Source organism: Vipera berus (assembly GCF_964194415.1).
Source record: "Vipera berus genome assembly, chromosome: 3".
In the NCBI taxonomy this organism is placed as follows: domain Eukaryota; kingdom Metazoa; phylum Chordata; class Lepidosauria; order Squamata; family Viperidae; genus Vipera; species Vipera berus.
This window is the reverse complement of record NC_138204.1, coordinates 144428332-144450392: the sequence shown is the minus strand read 5'-3', so window position 1 is coordinate 144450392 and position 22061 is coordinate 144428332. Positions and strand designations below refer to the sequence as shown.

The 22061-nt window shown below is 43.1% G+C and overlaps 1 protein-coding gene across 1 annotated transcript in view; it reads left to right on the top strand.

The window, feature by feature from the left end:
* PXDC1 (PX domain containing 1) overlaps positions 1 to 8872 on the top strand; it is a 48985-nt gene extending 40113 nt beyond the window's left edge. The window contains exons 5-6 of the mRNA XM_081323705.1: positions 6777 to 6876; positions 8815 to 8872. Of these exons, the coding sequence (XP_081179831.1) occupies positions 6777 to 6876; positions 8815 to 8832 (118 nt within the window). The 3' untranslated portion in view covers positions 8833 to 8872. The remainder of the gene's footprint in view (positions 1 to 6776; positions 6877 to 8814) is intronic.
* The last annotated feature ends 13189 nt before the right edge of the window (positions 8873 to 22061 follow it).

Sequence of the window (22061 nt, the reverse complement as noted above, 5' to 3'; positions counted from 1 at the left end):
TCCTCAGCCCCCAGTGTGTCCTCAACAACCCTTTCAGGAGCCCTTTTCCTCAGCTGGTCCAGGTGCCTCTTCCAAAGGAGTCCCCCCTCCACCCTTACTTTGTAGAAAAGGGGTCCTGTTTGCTCTAGTATCTCCCCTGGCACCCATGGGTGACCTGTGCTATGGTTCCTGGCCCAGACGGGGTCCCCCGTGTGGAAACTTGTTTTGATGTTGGGGGTCCCGGCGTCTGCTGCTACCCTGTCTGGGTGAAGCCTGTCCAGTGTTGTTATGAGGCGTCTGCCCCATCTGAGTTCTGCTGGGCTTTTGCCTGTGGCAGTGCAGGGTGTTGCATGTTGGTGTAGGAGGAAGGTGGCCAGTCTTTGCTTCCAATTTCCCTGTACTATGCGCTTGAGGGCATCCTTTGTTGTCCGCACGAATCGTTCTGCCAACCCATTACTGGCAGGGTGGAAAGGAGCCGAGGTGGCGTGCCTAATCCCCAAGGTCCTCAGGAACACCTGGAAATCCAAGGAGGTAAATTGTGTTCCATTATCTGACACAATTACATCAGGCAGACCATGTGTAGCAAACATCCCCGTCAATGCTTGAATGGTTCCTGCTGAGGTCATGTTGCCCACAGGCACCACCTCCAGCCATTTAGAATGGCTGTCTACTGCAACCAGAAATGTGTGTCCTTGGAATGGCCCCGCATAGTCTATGTGTACCCTGGACCATGGGGTGTATGTTTCCTCCCACTTGTGAACTGGTGCATGTGGCTGTTCTGGCCGTGACCTCTGGCATGTGTAACACCCTGCTACTAATTCTTCTATCTCCTTGTCCAACCCTGGCCACCACAGGTAGCTCCTTGCCAGGGCCTTCATTGTTACTATCCCTGGGTGGCCCTCGTGTAACGACTGGAGAACTCTTTCTCTAAGCCTTGTGGGGATGATGACTCTACTCCCCCACAAGAGACATCCCTTGTGTGTGGATAGTTCATGACTTCTGGAGAAGTATGCAATGAACTCTTGCCCTGGTGATTTGTCCTGCCACCCACTGCTCACCCATGATTGTACCCTGCTCAGAACCTTGTCCTTGGGGGTCTCTGTGGCTATGTCCCTTGCATTGAGGGGGCATTCTGGCAGTTCCTGTATTGCCAGTATTTGGGCAGCCGGTGCTGGGTCCAGCTCCGTATCTCTTAGTGGGAGTCTGCTGAGGCCATCTGCGTGCCCCATCTCTTTGCCCGGCCTGTGTACCAGCCTGCCTGAATATGCAGACAGGAATATGGACCAACGTAACATCTGGGGTGACAGGATCTGTGGTGTCTGCTTCTCTGTTGTAAACAACCCTAACAATGGCTTATGGTCAGTATATATTAGAAATTCCCTACCATAAAGGTAGTCATGAAATTTCTTTACTCCTGCAACCACTGCCAGTGCCTCCTTGTCTATCTGTGCATAATTTCTCTCTGCAGCTGACAGGGTCCGGGAGTAGTATGCGATGGGGGCCTGGGTTCCATCCTCCTCTAAATGGCTGAGGACTGCCCCAATCCCATAAGGGGATGCATCGCACGCAATGCAGATTGGCTTGTCCTCTCTGAAATGTGTGACTGTAGCATTGCCTGCTAACAAGTCCTTCAGTGAGTTGAACGCGTTTATGTGTGTGCGTGACCAGTCCCAGTGTGCCTGCTTGTCCAGCAGCCTGTGTAACGGTTCTGCAATGGTTGCCTTGTGTGGCAGGGATGCATGATAAAAGTTGAGGAGGCCCAGGAATGCCTGCAACTCAGACTTGTTTTTGGGAATTGGGGTTTCCTTGATTGCCCTGACCTTGGATGCAGCTGGGTGGATGCCCCGAGCATCGATTCTGAACCCCAGGAACTCTGTCTCCTTCACCCCAATCTTGCATTTTTCCCTTTTTAGTTTCAGACCTGTAGCCCTAAACCTCTGTAGCACAGCTTTCAATCGGTCTGCCAAGACGTCCTCCGAGCTACCGGCAATTAGGACGTCGTCAAAATAGGGGCAAACCCCAGGTATTCCCTTGAGGGTTCTTTCCATCACCTCCTGAAAAATTCCAGGAGCTACGCTAACCCCAAACTGCAGCCGGTCTACCCGGAACGCCCCCTTGTGTGTTACGATCGTTTGCGCTTCTGCCGCCTCCGGGTCAACCGGTAGCTGCTGGTAAGCTTGGGCCAGATCCAGTTTAGCGAACACCGACCCGCCTTGCAGGGACGCAAGAATGCTGCTTACCGCAGGAACTGGGTATGAATGAGCGCTCAGAGCCCGGTTGATTGTCCCCTTATAGTCGGCGCAAATTCTAATTTCGCCGTTTGCCTTGAGCGCTGTTACGATGGGGGTTTCCCATTCCGCTCCATCGACTGGCGTTAGCACCCCCTGGTCTACCAGCTTATCCAATTCCCGCTCTATCTTATGTTTTAGCGCAAACGGAACTCTCCTGGCCTTCATCCTTATGGGTTGCACCTGGGGATTTAATTTAAATGAGATTGGAGAACCTGTGTACCTTCCCAGCTGCCCGTCGAACACGTCCGCAAAATCCTTGCAGACAGCTTCAAGGGAAAGGCAGCTCCGCGTCTGGTGAATCCCCGTGATTCCGATGCCCAGCGCGTTGAACCACCCTAACCCCACGAGGCTGGTCCGCTGCCCTTCAACGACCAGTACACTTAATTTGCCCTCGAACCCTTTGTACTGAACCCTCACCAACGCCTCCCCCCAGACGTTAATGGGTGAATTTTGAAAGTCAGAGAGGGTCAGTCTGGATGGCCTCAAGGGAACCCATTGGCCGCTCCGCTTGCAAATCTCCTTAAATGTTCTGGCGGAGATGATGGACACGGCTGACCCTGAGTCCAGGTCCATTGTGCAGGGGACCCCTTGCAGCTTCACCCTCAATTTTATTTTCGGGGTTAGTGCCGCAGGGGCCCCCGTTAGACAAACGTCTGGCCGTCCCACCGTGTGGCTGACCGTCAGTCCCGGCAACCACTCCCCGGTACCTGCAGCGAACTGGAACTCCACCTCCACTTCGTGCAGGCTATCCCGCTGCTTGCTCCTGCAGACCGCCGCAATGTGCCCAGTTTTCCCGCATGCCCGACACTTGGTCGACTTGAAACGGCAGGTAGACCGGGGGTGCTGTCCTCCGCAGCTGGTGCAACGGGTAGACCGGGAGCTGTTCGTGCCGCAGCCGGAGCACTGGGTAGACCGGGGTTGTCCGCAGCCGCTGTGCTGGGTAGACCGGTGGCCGCAACCGCAATGCTGGGTAGACTGGGGCCGATTCACGCTGTAGCCGTGGAGTTGGGTAGACCAGGGACCGTTCGCTCCGCACCTGCACTCCTGGCACCTCGGGTCTGCCGCGGCTGGTCTTGGCTCCCTCACGTTGTCTCGGTTGGAGGTGACAGGTCGCTGTTGTCGGTGGATGGCATCCACTTCCAACTCTGCCCCGTCCACGTCGCTGCAACTGCTCAACTGGTGGATGGATCCGCCCTCTCTCACATCGGACTCCTCGGCCGCATCCCAGGCTAGGAATTCCTCTTGGACATCCCTCAGGGTCAACTTCTGCTTCACAAAGATTTTCTGGCGCAGCTTCCTGTCCCTCAACCCACAGACGATCCAATCCCGCAGCCGGATCTCTAAATTTTCAAAGTTACAGAGGCGAGCTGCCTGCCTCAGGGCGGCCATGTATTGCTTGGCAGACTCACCCAGCTGCTGGTCCCGTTTCTCGAAGCGATACCGCCAGGCGATCTCGGACATCTCGGGCTTGAAGTGCTCGGTCAGTTTTGCCAGCAACTCGTTGTACCTGACGGTGTGGATGTCGTCGGGTGTGCAGAGACCAACCGCCAGCTGGTACGTTTCCGTGCCGCAGCTGCAGAGTAGCGCTGCCGCTCTCTGCCGGTCATCTTTCACCCCATTTGCCCTTAGATTGCACTCGAGCTGCCCCACGAAGGCTTCCCACTCCTCTGGGCGGTTGCTATTGAAAAGGGGATACTGACCCAGTTGTGCCATTCCACCGTCTCGGTCGTCCTGCGTCTTGGTCCAGGGCTGCCAATTGGATTCCGTCCGTGGCTAGCGTTGTCCGGTGCAGGATCCCACCCTCGTCGCCAGTGCAAAGTCGCGTGGTCACACAGAGAGACGGACACTTGAGCTGGGTAGTACTTCTTTATTGGATCAGGAATGAAGCTGAAGCAAAGGGGTTACCTGGTGTCTCTTTATACCTGCCCAGGTGAATCGTGACCAATAGATTCAAACCTGGGCTTCCCGCCAGTGCAGGTGGCCAATGGATTTAAACCCTGGCTTCCCGCCAGAGCTGACCATGCCCTGGGGCTGTCAACGACTTGCTCTATTCAGGCTTTCCCGCCAAAGTGGTTATAGCCTGGAGCTGTCCAGCCCCCTGCTGTGCTGACATTCCGTGTATGCTTTAAGAGCATACACTACAGTTTCCCCATTGACTTTGTGCGTCAGAAGATCACAAAAGGTGATCTCATGATCTTGGGACACTGAAACCGTCATAAATATAAGCCAGCTGGTCATAAGACACTTTTTTCCAGGGCCATTGTAATTTTGAATGGTCATTAAAAAATGGTTGTAAACCGAGGACTACCTATATGATGGTTTGAAAATATAGCAGGCTACAATCAAGCTAGTCTTGGCCACTGGTATTACCAAAAAACATGGTCTCAGATTCCAGCAAATTCAAACAAATTATTTAATTCATTCATAGCACAGATAAGGAGAGGGGACGAGTCAGATCTTTCCCATTTGGGAGTAAACATTTACTGGACAAATTTCATTCTAAGCTGATGTTTCCTATCCTGCCATCTTCCATGGCTGGGATAAGATTTCCCTAACCTCCATGTACAGGTATTGTAGTCCTATACATATGACAGGTGCCAGCCTGGGAAATGGGAGGTTAATATGACCCAGTATATGGGTCTCACTTTTTGTTGCAGCTGAAAGAAATAATTATTTTCTCAGGGGGGTGCGGGGGGAAGGGTGGAGGCAAAAAAAAATCACATTTTGGATCTCTCTCTCTCTCTCTCTCTCATCTGCTGAGGCTCAAAGATTAAGAAATGGTTCCTTAGTCAGCATTTTATCATCTCCTGAATGTTTAATGTAACACAGTCAAGGAAAGAAGAATAACTGAGAGTGATTAGAACTTGTATTCTCTTGGGGAAGACGATACATCTTCATCAAGGGAAGATAAAGTTCCTTATGGGCTCCTGTTTATGAGCTTCCACTCTGAACTTGACTAACATTTGTTAGGAGGACAGCAGGTCATAGCAGATGGCTGGAGAAATGAGGAGGGGGAGATGTGGGATAACCAGGGGAAATGATGCATAGCTTCTATGGTTCCAGCCTCTACTCTGAATGAAAAGAAAGCAGTGTAAACTCAAGCGTTCCCAGACATAACAGTACCCTTGCCAGCATTTCCAGGGTCAAATATCTTAGATGGTACTAACGTTGAACTGCACCGTGTCCCCAATTTTTTGCATATTTAAGAATTAGTCTCAGACTTGGTTTGCGTACAATTATTCAGAAGATAAGAAATCTAAGGATAAACCCCTTGTTGCAGTTTGGGTTTAAGAAATGGGTACTGTATTGAATTGTCACATAATCATCTTGGAAGAAAACAATCACACCAAAGAATCCTAGATGACCAAGGAAAAACACGACAGATTTAAATCCAAAATAAATATATTCTAAATGTCAGGAGGCATAAACTAAGGAATTGGATTATTCAGCATATAACTGTTAATGGATGTCCAATTTGATGATGCGTGCTCATGTCATATTTTGATGATTTAAAATATTAATAATAATAATAATAATAATAATAATAATAATAATAATAATAATAATAATAATAATAATAATAATGATGATGATGATGATGATGATGATGATGATGATGATGATGATGGTTGGCCTCACAGTCTGAATTTGGCACTTTTATCCATCTATTGAATCCTTCCCAAGGATCCGGAATAGGCAAATATTGTTCTTTGATGGCATTAAAGTTACTGTCACAAGATGTAAACTGTTCCAAGTAATGCTGCCTTTTGCATCTCCTCCTCCTCCTCCTCCTCCTCCTCCTCCTCCTCCTCCTCCTCCTCCTCCTCCTCCTTTTACATCTATTGGACAATGATGCAAAATAGTGATCATGGTAGTTCAGGTTTTAAGGGAAATGTAATGTCAAGATGTTTCATATGATGTGCTATAATAGCTCCTTTTGGGATTTCATATATCAATTTTGTTCCAGAAGATGAATTGGTTTTACTTGATGCTTGTGTTCTTCTCAGTTATATATTAAGATTTTGGAAACTAACAAGAGGACAATGGACACAAGTGAACAATGCGTGCCATTATGACAGCAGCAAAAGACACTGCACAACTAGGACACCCATTCAATATCAGCGATGTAATGGTCTGACAAACTGATCTTTCTCTTTGTCTCCTTCATCTTAGCAAAAGGCTGGTCTTGCAGCATGCCCAATAGCTACTCTGTGATGGGATGTCACAAAGCAAGGAAATCACATTGGTCTACACAAGTAGTTTCTGGGCGTTTTATATGACTTATGTAGAGTGACTTATCTAACCCTGTAAAGGAAAACATGCATGATAGTCCCTCAAATATTTAAAAGATAAACTTAGACTACCAGGTTATTCTTACAAAGTGTGAAAATGGCAGCACAACTTATTTCTATCACCCCCCTCAAGATAAGAAACTATCGAATCCTGAGTTTTGTCTACTTTGTTTTGCATAGAAAATAACATGCTGTTTGATTCTTTGCACCTTAGGCACCTGCAAATCTATCAGAAACAAAGGCTGTACACACACTGCAAAGTTCAAGGAGTTGGTTATACAACTAAAAACACAGGAGGCAGCCTGATCCTTATGGTAAGAAAATGTTTGTGGAAGAAGAGCAACCTCTGGGCTGGTGACAGATGTTCCAGAAATATGTAAGGAACTTGCTGAATATGCTGGATTCTGCTCAAATTGCTTGATACCCAGAGCAAGAAAGATTTGCTTGTGTTCTGTTTTGGTGAACTAAGCTGAAAAATCTATTGCTCAGCCAGACAAGTAATGTTGTGTACATGACAATTGAGAGAGACAGGTCTGGATAACATACAAGGTCACATCGACCTATTCAGTTCTACACAGAGCATCAAGAAAGCACAAGGTATCTGTTTTTGATACCTCACTTTGCATGGTGGGGAATGGAGGAAGCTGTATCCATTTTATCTCAAGGATACTAAACGTCCAATTCTCCGAACTTCAAAATTATTTACCACAATGTGAGCGCCTGTTACTCATCCCAGCTTCTGCCAACCTAGCAGTTCGAAAGCACGTAAAAATGCAAGTAGAAAAATAGGGACCACTATGGTGGGAAGGTAACAGCGTTCCGTGCGCCTTTGGCGTCTAGTCATGCCGGCCACATGACCATGGAGACGTCCTCGGACAAGCGCTGGCTCTTCGGCTTTGAAACGGAGATGAGCACCGGCCCCTAGAGTTGGAAACGACTAGCACGCATGTGCGGGGGAACCTTTACCTTTACCTTTAAAGCTCTACTGGAGAAGGGCTGGGAAAACGAATATAACATTATTTTGAAGAGCAGTGTGATGCAAATGTTTTTTTAAAAAAGAAATAGCCTTCTCTCTTTCTAAGACTTCAGGCTGGATTTTAATTTTGCACTGGGGAATGCTTAAGAAGCTGCTACTTATTACAGCATATAAGCAATATATTGCCTGAAAACAGAAAGAGTATCTGTTAAATATGGGCAACACAAATAACAACTGAAGAATGATGGTTGTTTCTCTTGATAGAAAAGTCTGCTTTGATCTCTTTCTGAAAGAAACTAATGGGGGGGACTTTAAAAAAAAAGTTAAGATGACAGCTGCAATGGGATCAAAGTGCTGTTACTTCTTATGTGTGTTACACCTCTCTCTCTCTCTTACACACACACACACACACACCAGATGATGTTTCAATCACACACCTCCCATTTTGACTTTTCTTTATCCTGCCCTTAAACACACATACACACTCAGTTATCATCCATCCATCCATCCAAGGTCAAAAGGTTCTGATTTTTTCCCCTCACACTTCTTATCTCTGTGGGCGCCCCGGCTCTGTGGAATCAACTGCCGGTTGAGCTCCGGATGGCACCGGATCTTCGCTCCTTCCGGCGCGGGCTAAAGACCCATTTATTCGAACAAGCTGGCCTGGCCTGATGGGGAGTTAGGGTTTTAATGTTTGTATATTTGATTGTTTTAACTTGGGCAATAATTTAATCCTTTTTTAACTTTTGTATTTTTGTATTTTTATTCAAATGCCCTGTTCACCGCCCTGAGTCCCTCGGGAGAAGGGCGGTATAAAAATTTAATAAACTATAACTATAAACTATAAACTTATCAGCCAGATAGTTCTCCATACGCAAGACTCTAGAATAAGGAAGAATACCAGTCTCTTCAAAGGATGATTTCAGAGTTACTAAATACACAAGTGATAATTTGTTACCATCAGCATGGCCACATTGCTCCCCCAAACTGTATATTTGCTCTCTTGAGCCAGGCTCAGAGAGACTAAAGTACCAGAATCAACCAATAAGATGAGCAAAATTATTTACTTGAGCTGGAAGCCAACAGAACTTTGGGCTAATTAAATTATTGTCAGATTTCTGCATTATTTCTCTCTTAAAATTTGTAAAAGCTCAACAATTTTTTTAAAAATGAAAGTGGGAGAGAGGGAATGAGGAAGAGAGAGAATGAAAGAAAAAGAGAGAGTCTCTTTTTATTTATTCAAACTCTTAACATTCTTTTGTTTCCCTTTTCTTAGCCTGCTCTTGTATTTTGATGGAATCTGCCACTGAGTTGCCGTTGCCATAGAAACCAGGACATGGCTGTTCTAATAATGAAGACTCCCTAGAGAGTAAATAAATAAACAAACCAATGGCACTTTTCTGCACTATATCCATGCACTGAGTGTGTACTTGGGATCTGCATCAACTCAGCAACCAGTTGGTAAAAATATAGTAAAAAGAACACGAAATGGATTCTCTGAGCTTTCTTGATTTTGAAATATACTTAAAAGCTGTTCTAATTCCAATCAGTTACATGGGCTGAATAGCATTTCCTGCTATATTTCATTAGTGTGTAAGAAGTAATCAACTTAAACCTGGTCAAAAATCCAGTGTGTAAAGGAAGCCTGTTCTAAATTACGAGCGATGCCAGAGGTGCAGGGAGCCCTTACAATTTTCAGAGCGCCACCAAAATGTCAGGATTAATGCAATATAAGGAGAAAATTAAATACATCGGTGCTAATAATAAAATATATCAAAATTAATTGCTAGCCACAGGTTGTCTATGACTTGTCTTGACCCACATATTTTTTAAATTAGCCTCTGCAATGCCAAAGCGAGTGAGTCACTCCAAAAGAGCTGAGGTAAAAGAGAAGCAGCAAGAAATAAATCATAAATATATTGTTTTATAGAAAAGCTATCAGGCCAAGAAAGCAAAAATCTAGATGAGCATAAGCAAATGCAGAAAACCTGTTGGAGGCATCTAGTGGTCATCCAGATTTTTGCAGCACATATCTGGTATCCAGAGCAAAAAGGCTTCAAATCCAATTGAGTCTGTACTTGCAGATAATAAAATAGTTATTTTCTGCCTTAAGTAAACCATTTACAGATACTTTACAGCAAATGGTGTGACAAATGAGCTTTTTAAAATGTGCAGAAGGGTCAAGTCTCTGTTAAGGAGACTTAAGAAAAAATAAGGTATATATTACTATTAACTGTCCAAAATTGTCAGTAATAATTGTGAATAAACATATGTTACAAAACTCTTCACATTGATTCTCTTCACATGGAGCAATCATAGGAAAACAAGTAGTTCTTCAAGAAGATATGGGAATGTGGACTATGTGTAATTTTTTTTCTAATCATCATCTTCATGAATAACTATTTTATCTCTGCTCAATATAAGTATCTTGTTTTATCAACAATGCACATTCCATAACTATTGAACACCAGCTTCAGTGGGCTTTTGAATGGGGATGGCAGGATTCAACCATGTTTTGACTTTTGTATCTACAGCTTTTGGGGCTTGTGCACATCATGATGCTCCCCCAATTTTTTTCATACCTCCCTGTAATACTATTTTGATTGCACAAGTGATAGCACTCGCCTCTCGATATGGAAAGAGCAGGAACAAAATTGTAAACTCATGTTGGGGTAGGGTGAGGAAGGGATGTATGTTCACTGAGCAATTTGGTAGTGTGTTTCATTGGCTCTACAATTTCTTCTGTGATTGTGTCCTCACTATAATTGCTTTTGCAAACTGTACTGTAGTTCCTAAAGCTCCAGTGTTAATAGAAGTTATTCCTTTTGATTGATGGGAAATGAATGTCTGACCCAGTGGTGGGATTCAAATATGTGAACAACCGGTTGTCTGTGTGGATGCTGCTTCCGGAAGTGCGTTCTGGGCCTGGGCAACAAAAAATTAGATACCAGTTCTGCCAGACTGGTGCAAACCAGCTGAATCCCACCATTGGTTTGACCCAAATATTCAGTGGAACTGTCCATGTCATGGTGGTGAGGAGTGGTGTTTCTGAACTAGAGACTTGTGCTTCCCCACACAAAGCCTAAGAGTTTGTGGGAAGAATCCAGAGAAAAATATTTGGGGGAATATTAAAAAGGCAGAATATATTTCCCCAAAGGATCTTAAAGGCAGAAAAGCAATCCCAGTTTTTTCCGGAACTATCTTTCTGCCTGGCTTTCCTCTTCAATAAACTACAACCTTCTTTCTAAAGCATTCTCCATTTTGTTTATTCCCTGCTTGAACAGGAACCTGATGAAGATTTTTCTTTCAACAAATTGATGACACCTTTTGATCTCCCTGCCCACCTCTGCCCCCTCCCATACCTGTAAGACTTTCTCATTTCTAGACCTCAGGATAAGAACTAAAGGGCTGTAGCTTGTTAAAGAAAAATCTAACCTAGAAGAAAGGAGAGATTTTCTGACAGTAAGGGCAATTAATCAATGGAATAGCTTGCTTCCTGGAGTTGTAGGTGCTAAGTCACTGGAGTTTTCAAGAATAGACAGGACATCCATTTGACTGGGATGGTATAAGGAGTCCTGCCTTGAGCAGGAGATTGGACTAGAAGATCCCAAGTTCCCTTTCAGGCCTATGATTCTATATTCTATGTTATTCTCCTATTCATACTTTCCTTACTGTCTTTTAGTAATGGACTATTACAAAGCGCCTTTCATTTCTACATGTAACTTTATTTCAATGCTTAAAAAAGGATACAATTTATTAGTCTTTGTATAAATTATCTCTCATTTCTCTCTCTCCCCCCCCCCTTGCACTTAACTTTTTTTTTTCCTCTCATAACTCTACTGGAAATAAGTTTACATAAAAATGGGGGCTGTTTATACCTTCATTAGTTCCATTTGTTTAAATTAGGCAAAACAGCAAGGCCTAATACATACGAATAGAAGATTTCATAAAAATTAGTGACTAATTTTTATTAATATCAAACTTAGAAAACCCAGGAGCATATTAGTTCATATGGAGATTTAGAAAAACATTTCTCTATGTGAATTTAACTTGGTTAAAAATAATTCCATTCAAAATAAGAATATTTTAAAAATATCTAGAGACATGATTAAGTTTTGAATATATATTCAAATGTGAAAATATTCTTTTTAATAAAAGCAACCATGGAAATAAAAACATATATTTTTTAAGTTTTATTTTGTTAAGACAATTGCAACTCTTGTTGTTATGCTAGGAATTAAACCATAAATCTATTCAATAGAAATAGTTTAAGTTATTCTTTTGTGGTTCCCAATCCCTCACTACAACCCAACAGGCTACCAATTCCCTTTTTAATTTTATTTAGTTTAAAATCAAAATGATTGTTTTAAATGAAAGAAATAAAGTGAGGCAGAGGGCCTGCCAGGCCTCAGAATATTGTATTGGCAATACTAGTGCCAGCATATAAAAACTTTGCCTCAGGTTTTTTGCCATTCATATATTCCTTTTTCAATACAACTAAATACAAAGCAAAGAAGAAATTCATAATATGAGATGGAATCTGATGGGTGTGGATTTTCTTCAGAAAAGAATTTTGTGTGAAAACTTAAGTATTGAAATCCAGTGCTGTAGGACTTTATTTTAATCTGGTAAAACAAAATATCACAGTGCTATACAACATTCACTGCCGGTTGAAATGCAGACGTTTTATTTTTTACTAAGGTCTGAAGTATTTGTCCTCTCTGTAATTCAAGCCTGGGTTGCTTCCAAATGTATCTTAATGGCAGTGAATTGTAGTATTACTTTTTTAATATAGCATACAATGTTAGCTTTGTGCAGGAGAGTAAGACTTTCTCCACACACAGAAGAGGTTCATAAGACTTCAAAAGGTTGTGACCCACTAAATGTCTAGCAAACATTATGAATTACAGTATACAGAGTGTAAAATCGGTGGTGTGAAATTGTCTTAAAGTGGATTTTGTGTAGCTAGGCTAACGGTTCATTTACAGAATTTGACACAGGTTCAAGACCATATTGGTGTCAGGATGAGGCAGGTCTTCTGTTTATATATCATATTTCCCATCACTTCTTCTTTCTTTTAAGTAACAAAAAGAATGGAAGGAGAAACAAAGTAATTTCACAATGGTTTGTATGTGGAGGAACTTTCTTTCTAGAAGCACTTTTTACAAAATAAAATGTTATGTATGCAAATGCAGATGCATTTCTTACCATATCACATGTAACTTTTTTGATTTGGAGTTTGGATTCTTTCTTAACTTTAGTGCAACTCTTAGGGCTAACTTAAATACAGGTAGTTCTCAACTTATGACCACAATTGGGATCAGAATTTACATTGCTAAGCAAGGCAGTTAAGGGAATCATGCCCAACTTTATGACTTTTTTTTTTACCATGATTGTTAAGCGAATCACTGCAGTTGCTAAGTGAATTGTGCAGTCATTAAGCAAATTTGGCTTCCCCCGCTGACTTTGCTTGTTGAAGCCAACTGGGAAAGTCACAAATGATGATCATGTGACCCTGGGACACTGCAAACGTTGTAAATATATATACCAGTTGCCAAGCATACAGATTTTTTATCACAGGTCCATGGGGATGCTATGATGATATTAGGACCAGTCATACGTCACTGAGTGGCGCTGTAACTCCAAACAATTGCTAAATAAATGCTTGTAAGTTGAGGACTAACTATATATTTATTTATTTGTATTCTATTTTTAAAAATAATATTTACAAATAACTCAAGGCAGCAAATATATCCAATGTACTTTCCTCCTCCTATTTTCCCTGAAACAACAACCCTGTGCGGTGGGTTGGGAGTGAGAGAGAGTGACAGGCCCAAAGTCACCCAGCTGACTTTCATGGCTAAGATGGGACTTCAACTTCCACTTTCTAGCCTGATAGCAATAGCAATACCACTTAGACTTATATATCGCTTCACAGTGCTTTACAGCCCTCTAGGTGGCTTACAGAGTTAGCATATTGCCCCCAACAAGCTGGGTCCTCATTTTATCAACCTCGAAAGGATGGAAGGCTGAGTCAACCTTGAGCTAGTCAGGATTGAACTGCTGACTGTGGGCAGAGTTAGCCTGCAATACTAACCACTCCACCACCACGGCGCCTTAACCACTAGACCAAACTGGTTAAAATTGACCAAACTAATCAAATCTATATTCTTATGTAAGCCATCTCAATGATGACTTGTTTCTTGGCTTTATAGGTGGAGATCTTTTTGGATCTTAGAAGACTGCATTCTTCTTGTTTGATAGGAACATATATGGCTAAATTTTCATTTGCCCTTACATTGTTTTCTTTTTATTATAATTTACTGCAACTTCAGGTTTGAGGGGAATGAAAGGTAACATTAAAAATGTAGGTTTTTGACCAGCAACTGGGTATTAACAATTGCCATGTGGCCTCAACTGAAGATTCCTTTTCCTAATAAGTGTTAAATGTATTAATGTATACATAGAATGAAGGCTACTGCTAAGCTTGTAAGCCGCCCTGAGTCTTCGGAGAAGGGCGGGATATAAATGGAATTAAAATAAAAAATAAATAAAATAAATACCATGCAAATGTAAAACATTTAGCAACTGAGCAGCCTGTCTGTGGCAGCTGAGGAACAGTGGCTTCAACCCTTTGTGATGAAGGGACTTTTAAATAATGATAACATCCAGATACTTTTTGCATACCGTGATCAATGTTTGCAATTGTTTTCCGAGATGGACTGGCTAAGAATAGTAATGTAATAAGATAGCAACAGCTGTTTAACAAAGGCACTGTTCCATAGCCACTTGCAGATGACCTTGGACAACATACTGCTTGCTTTAATGCCTTTAACTATGCAACATGAGAAAACAACTCAAGCATTATAAACTTTCAACTGATAATAGAAATGTTATGCATGGGGAAGTACATTTTTATTATCTATATTGGTCAAAACTCGATCATATATGCCTAATCTTATAAATCTACTTTTCCCTACCTGATGACAGGCTCCAAAAATCAAGAAAGAACTCGGAAGTACTTCAAAGCAGTTTCCTTTATTGTTCCTTACTGACAGACAGAAATCTTGCCCAATGAAGGCAAACTACTTGCATCATTAAAGATGTATTCTTAGAATTTCCAGACAGTTGCTCTTCCTCCCAACTAAACTATGTAAACTTTACTGTCTCTTCTCCTCTGAAACGCAGCCCCTCCATCCTTGGAATCCAGGCTACATTCCACCACTTCTGATGACCACCAGAGTCCCAATACTCTTGACTAGCCCAGACCTGGGTATCTATGGAAAGATAATCTCCCTGTAGACCTAGGATATGCAACATATGCAGTCTTGGCCAGCCGTCTATATTAGCTTCTGCAACCTTGTTTTCACCTTGACCATTCACATCAATGAAATTCAGAAGTAGTGAAGACCTCTGAGGTCCCTTCCAATTCTGCTTTTCTGTTCTCGAGTTCCAGACTGTCCACGTAGCGTTCTACCCAATGACGTAAACTGAATAGGCTTACTTACTGCATTACGTTATAATGTGATGAGCTTTAGTTTGATTAGAGGTTAAATGAAGCTAGCCATCGTGATATGTGATAAATGTGGTATATTCACCAAACCATGATGAGTCAAACTTTGGTTCAGTACAATATAGCTGGCCGAAAGCTGCCCAATGTGCTTTATTATAGCTGAATGGAGATTGGAACCTAGTTTTACTAGGTCTTAGTATAACACTAACCACTATTCCATGCCTACTTTCATGAATGCAGTGTCAAAGGGACCTCAAATGCCAAAACCACTTCAAATTTCTTGCTTCAGTTAAGGGAGGTGGTCATCACAGAAGAGCAATGTTCAATCAGTAATGTAGACTTTTCTTATTGAAAGCCAGGTTCTAATTTCATAAATTTCACTGTTTGAATGAAATCTCAGTCAGGATTACAATTTGATCATTTTGACCCTTTCCATTCTTAGGAAGATTTTCACCGATCCTGACTACCTTGCCGGTGACACTGAAGGAATTTCATATTGGCAGGGAGAAACAAGGAACGTTTCTTTTCAGACAGCTGGTGGAAACAGCTGAAGGATGGGACAAGGGCCTGCCTGGCGAAACAGCAGATGCTCTTTGTATAGCAAGAAAACCGCTCTCTTTGCTTCCTTGCGTGAGATACGTCATTGTCTCACTGGGATCAATCTATTGCTTCATTTAAGAAATGTAAGATAAATACAGAGAATGTAACTCTTTTCCTGCCCAATAAATAATAAAAAAATGGTTATCTGAAGAGTCCTTGAGCCAGAGAATCTGCTAAGTGTTTTTGTAAGATCTCTCAACTACAACTTTTATGTGCAATAGAAAGCCAGTGTTATTAGGAGAGACACGATAACAGTGTTTCAGGGGCTGCCACAAGGCAGAGGGGGCCAGGTTGTTCACCAAAGCACCTGGTTGTTCACCTGATGGAAGGATGAGAAACAATGGTTGGAAACTAATCAAAGAGAGAAGCAACCTGGAATTGAAGATGTAAAGTCGCGTGCTTCACATAGAGACGGACACAGAGCTGGGGTAAAGATGAGTTTATTCTGAACAGAACGAACTGGGGAAACAGGGAAGCCTGGCGTCTATTTGTACCTGCCCAGGTGGATGGCATCCAATCAGTTCAAACCTGGGCTTCCTGCCAGTGCAGGTGACAATGGGTGTAGATCCTGTCTTCCCACCAGGCTGACCATGCCTGGGGCTGTCAACAGCTTAAGTCATTAGGCTTATCCTGAGTGAGCAGTCATCGCCCGGAGCTGTCCAGCCCCTCTGCTGATCTGCACCATCAGCCTCCTGCTGTGCTGTCCTTTGTGTATGCTGGGAGGCATACACTGCAGAAGAGAAACTTCCTGACAGTGAGGACAATCAACCGGTGGAACAGCTTACCCCCAGAAATCATGGGCACTCCATCACTGGAGATTTTTAAGAGGAGACTGGACATTCACCTGTCTGAGATGGTATAGGTTCTCCTGCTTGAGCAGGGGGCTGGACTAGAAGACCTCCAAGGTACCTTCCAGCTCTATTCTATTATTACTTAAATCAGACAACAACCAGTTCCAACATTATTTGTCAGTCTGTTCCCATTCTCATTCTTCCCCCAATCCCTCCAAGCACAGAAGACTGATTACGGAACTTATTCCCTTCTCCTCTCCCATGTATAACTAAAAGGGTACTGTTGTGGCTTTTTTTTTGGAAGAAAAATAATGATAAAAGAACAGTTAGTCCAGGCTGCAAAATCTTTTGGCCTCCCACTGCAAGTAGAAGAGGAACAGGAGGTGCAATGCTTAGGTTGTCTGAAGCAAAAGTCTGGGCTGCAGGCCAGGACCCAGCATGAGGATGACACCCAGGAAGAACTGAAAAACCAAACAGCCTTACAAAGCCCTCTTTAAATAGGTCCCCCAGAGTCCTGTATGAAGGCCTGAACTGGAAAATAATCATGCGGCATCCAAGATGGTTAACCTCATCCTTTACCATCTGGCTGGGGGCAATGATCTTGACTTAGCAGCTACGCTCTACTTTGAAATTAACATGAGCTAGGTAAACCCTGATTTTTATAGACCAAATGCTTCCAAATTTCCAAGTTTTGTAGTCCTGCATCTGTAAGGTTAAAGCAAGAGTCAGTCTGGTCTAGTGGTGAAGGTGCTGAAATCATTCCTGCCTTTGTAGGGCAAGCAAAAAGTTACAGCGTTTGTGTGATTTGAGAAGACAAAAAGAACCCCCCAAATTGCCAAGTTACACAAACTCCCCCTTGGGAAAATCAGAAGTTGCTCTTCAGAGGGGATGATCTGGAAGTTATTTTGTTTTCTCAAAACACACAAAGCCTCTTTAGGGGATTGCATTGTAATTTTTGCACGCTTTGCATTACACTGTAACGTTTGCATGCCCTACAGCAGGGGTGTCAAACTCAATTTCATTGAGGGCCGCATCAGCATTGCGGTTACCCTTGAGGGGCTGGGTGGGCGTGGCCTACTGGGTGGGTGTGGCTGGAGCGTGTGTGACCTACTGGGTGGGCATGGCCAGCTGTACATTGTTTGCATCAATGGTGCCTATGGGGGCCTGGGCAGGAGTGGGACAAATCTGAGGTCTCTGGCAGAAGGAGATGGGACTGGAGCAAGTGCCAAGGCATGGTCCCCTGGAGGAGCCTCACTGTTCCTCTCAGGCCATGCAGGGGGGGAGGCTGGACGGTGGTGCAGAGGTCAAATGCCCAGCCTAGCCCTCAAGCACCCGCAGCACTAAGCCCACCCCCACTTCCCCAAGGGGATGGCTGCTGTGCTTGCTCTCCTTAGCCAGCTTGCTCATGATGGGTATGAGGGCAACGTCAAGAGGGAGGCCCACTTCCTCTCCATGTGAGGAGACCTGGCTTTGTATCCAAAGCTTCCTTAGCAATAGGATGGGAGACCACCCAGGTTAGGCCGGGAGGAGGGGGTAAGGGGATGGTGAAAGGGCAGCAGGGAAGGACTAAGGCAGGACTTCCCTCAGACCCTCCCTCTCCTTTCCTTCCTTCCTTCCTTCCTTCCTTCCTTCCTTCCTTCCTTCCTTCCTTCCTTCCTTCCTAAGAACAGAGTGATGGGAAAATATTTGAGATGAAGGAGGGAGAAAAACAGGCAAGAAACGCAGCTGGGGAAGTGTCATCCTTCATGAGGAATAAAGAAATGCACCATCGCCTGGAAGTGACAAATCTGAAGAGAAGCACAACGCTGCCCAGCCCCTAGCCTGCCCGAAGAAGGCAGGGCCATGTGCTGGCCACTTCCAGGTGATGGTGCATTTCTTCATTCCTCACAAAGGGTGATATCTCCCTAGCATGCACCCAGGGGGCGGGGCTGATGCAGCAGGGGCCGGTCCCTCACTATTTCCAGGATGGCTTCGTGGGCCACATGAAACCACTTCGCGGGCCGGATCTGGCCCCCGGGCCTTGTGTTTGACATGTCTGCCCTACAGATACAGGACTCCAAACTTAGCCAGCCAGGAATTCCATGCTGGCTTGAGAATTCTCGGAATAGAAGGCCACAAGTCTTAAAAGTTGCCATGTTTGGAGACCCCTGGTGTATCACAACCTCTCTTATTTTGTATTATGGTCTTACGTTTGCTAAACTCTTGCCTCCCCCAACAGCTGCCAATCACAAAAAAATTGCCAGCCTCTGGCTATTATGTAGATTAAACCATTATGCTTATTCAAATAACCATGGTTTAAAAAAAATACCTGCATTGTGCTTGTTCTGCTCTGTTGATGGTAATCAGAAATTGATGTACTTCCAGGTTCCGGGTTTGGAACACTTTCTACTCTTGGGTATATTTGTAAAAGCATATAGACATAAAAAGACTTGTACCATTATTATAAATACAGAGAAATTGATTCAACTCCATTTGTATACTTACAGCAATATATGCTTTTCCAGTCATTGATTCATTCTGGGCCAGGCAAAAAAAGAAAGCTTTGCTTCCATTAATACCTTGACATGGATACCATCTTACCCATGCCATCAGGAACAACAAAATAAAATATCATTTTTCTCAAAGAAACATAGATTAGGCAAGGGGAAAACTGTATACTCTTCTTGGTTAATTATAGGAAGAAAATAGAACTGTATTTCATCTCAATATTTGGATCATCTGATTTTGACCTCTGAAGATCACAGTGCTGTTTCATTTTTTAAGAAGGAGTAATCATCAAGAGGTCGAGAACCTACTTCTCAAAAGTGAAAGAATGAAAAATTAACCATAATTTTCTACAATTTTTAACAGGAAACTATAATTTGTGGTTTCCAAACAAGTCTCTATACTACTTTAATAACTGTATTTGTATCTAGTTTGTTTAAAATATACAGGACAAAGAATCTATGTCTGAGGGAAAATTCAGCAGGAATGTGAAATTTTGATCAGATTAAGAGCCATCAGCATTTTCACAGAAGGACCAACTCAAAATGAGCACGGTCAAGATTGAGATATGTTTATTGAACTGAATATTGCCCATTCCCTATAGATTTAATACACCATTCTTCCACCCTGCCCCATCTAGGAAATAATCTGATTTCCCCTGCAATTCCATCTTCTAAAAGAAGCACTTTCTATTTCTCTGAGGATTTCCATATTAATTTGTTATAGCTTCACCAGAGCAGCCTTGCATTTTATATTTTACTAGACTTGGGGACCATCTTTACTGCTATGGGGGTGCCTTGGTACATGCTGTTAATTGGTTCCCGGAGGTGTTATGAGTACTAAAAAGGATGAGTCTCAAACAAACTATGTGACTTACCACATGACTCTTTGTTTCAGCTGGGAATAATTTTCTGCCTGTTGCTTTTCCTATGTTAGTGACCTTCCCAGCGTGGCCTTCCCAACTGCCTGTCTGCCTTCTGTGGCCATCTGCCACTTTTGCAGTAACCTTCCCAACATGGCTGACTTCCTGTCCATTCTACTCAGCCACCCCACTCTTCCGATTTCAATACATTGAGAATTAAACAAATATTGAGTATTGGGACAACATTTTAACATCAAAATACGTCGAGTACAAAATTCGACACTCTGCTCCCAACTTGGTCCTTCCAATGCTGCATCCATTGCTGCTGTAATTTAGTCCAGAAGTCCCCAACCCCCAGTCTGTGGACCACCACTGGGCCGCGGCATGCCAGCAACTGGTCCGCACAATCAAGTAAAGCCCCATCCATGAGATGCAGGCAGCACACAAAACTATGTACCCTCTGGTCTGTAGAAAAACCTCTTTCCACGGAACTGGTCCCTGGTGCCCAAAAGGTTGGGGACCTCTGATTTAGTCCATCCATCTTGCTGCTGGTCATCATCTTCTCTTTCCTTCTACCTTTCCTCCTGTTAGGTCTTTGTATAATATGTCCAAAGTAGGATAATTTGAGTCTAGTCATTGGTGCTTTGAGGACAAATTCTGACTTAATTTGTTCAATAATACATTTGTTTGTTTACTTAGCTTCCCACAGTATTCTCAGGAGTCTTGTCTAACACTAAAGTTCAAAAGCATCAATATTATTTCTATTCTGCTTCTTCAAAGTTCAACTTTTGCAACTTTTACAGAATCACTGAAAAAAAATGCCTGCACAAATTTGATCTCTTGGAGCATATAACCTGGTAGTCATAGTAATATTGCAGCAGATGTAATAGCAGTAGCAGTATTTTAAAAGACTAATAAAAAAACACATTTGGGACATGAATCTTGGCAATGAAGAAAGCAGGAGACAGGTGCTGCACTGACTTCACATTAGTACAAGGGATCCAAAGCATTTGCTGTGTAATGCCTACTATATTTACAGAGGTTGATTTCCTAAAAATCTATTTCCTAATTTTTATGGCACATTTATACTAAAAATACTCCTCACACTGCAGCTAAGAATTATAACTGCAATATTCTTGTTCCTAGGATCCCAATGGAATGACTGACATTTAGTTTACTTCACGTTACCAAACCAAACGAACATGTGACATTAAGTGGCTGATGTAAAAAGAAACACATTTACCTAATAATACTTTCTACATCGTGTTCAGTGAAGTATAGACATTAGTTTGAAACAATCTGATTGAGTGATTGTTGTAGGGCCTAGTAAAAATGAGATTAGCTCTTGTTGAATTTTCTCTGGAATGAAACCGCAGAGATTTCAGATTAACAGACCAACAGTCTGAATGTTTAGTCATCAAGTTCAGTGGGGTATAGGGTTGTCCCTTTGTGCTCTTGGAATGGAAAGCAGCTTAGATCTCTGTGAGTCACAGTATCAGCAGGGCAGCTGATCTGTATTTGAAACTGCTGCATTAAGATCAGTGTTTTCTTTGCAATCCTGAGCTTCTGGGTAGCTGAAGTATAGTCCAATTCTGCATTTGTAATAACCTTTGCTTCCTGGATTTCAGCCATTTTGCTGGTGATGACCTATAAAGCCCTAAATGGCCTGGGTCCGGGATACTTGAAGGAACACCTCCTGCCAGCATCAAACTTCCTTCGTCCAGTGCGCTCGCACAGGGAGGGTCTTCTCAGCGTGCCGGCGGATAACACCCAGGGGGAGGGCCTTCTCTGTGGGTGCGCCTGCCCTCTGGAACCAGCTGCCCGTGGAGCTTAGGACTGCCCCTGACCTTCGTTCATTCCGTCGGGACCTGAAGAACTGGCTCTTTGAGCTCTCCGGCCCAGGCTGAGAATTTTTAACTGAGGTTTTTAGTTAAGGGATAATTTAATCTTTTTTTAATTGTTTTTTTAACTTTTGTATTTTGTACTGTTTGATTTTAAATACCCTGTAAACCACCCTGAGTCCTTCGGGAAAGGGCGGTATATAAATTTAATAAAATTAAAAAAAATTAAATTTTAGGAAGTCTCTTCCCAGCCCAAGGTATTTAGATAGAAGAAGGTATCTGCAGCTGTTCTATTAAATGTGACATCTCTACCATGAGTCATTCATCTGGAAAGACCCAGCAAGTCACCACAACTGCAATAATCATGTCACGGCATTTCCTATGGAATCGTGAGCATTCCACCAAAACCGTTTACCTTTCACTGCTTCCTTA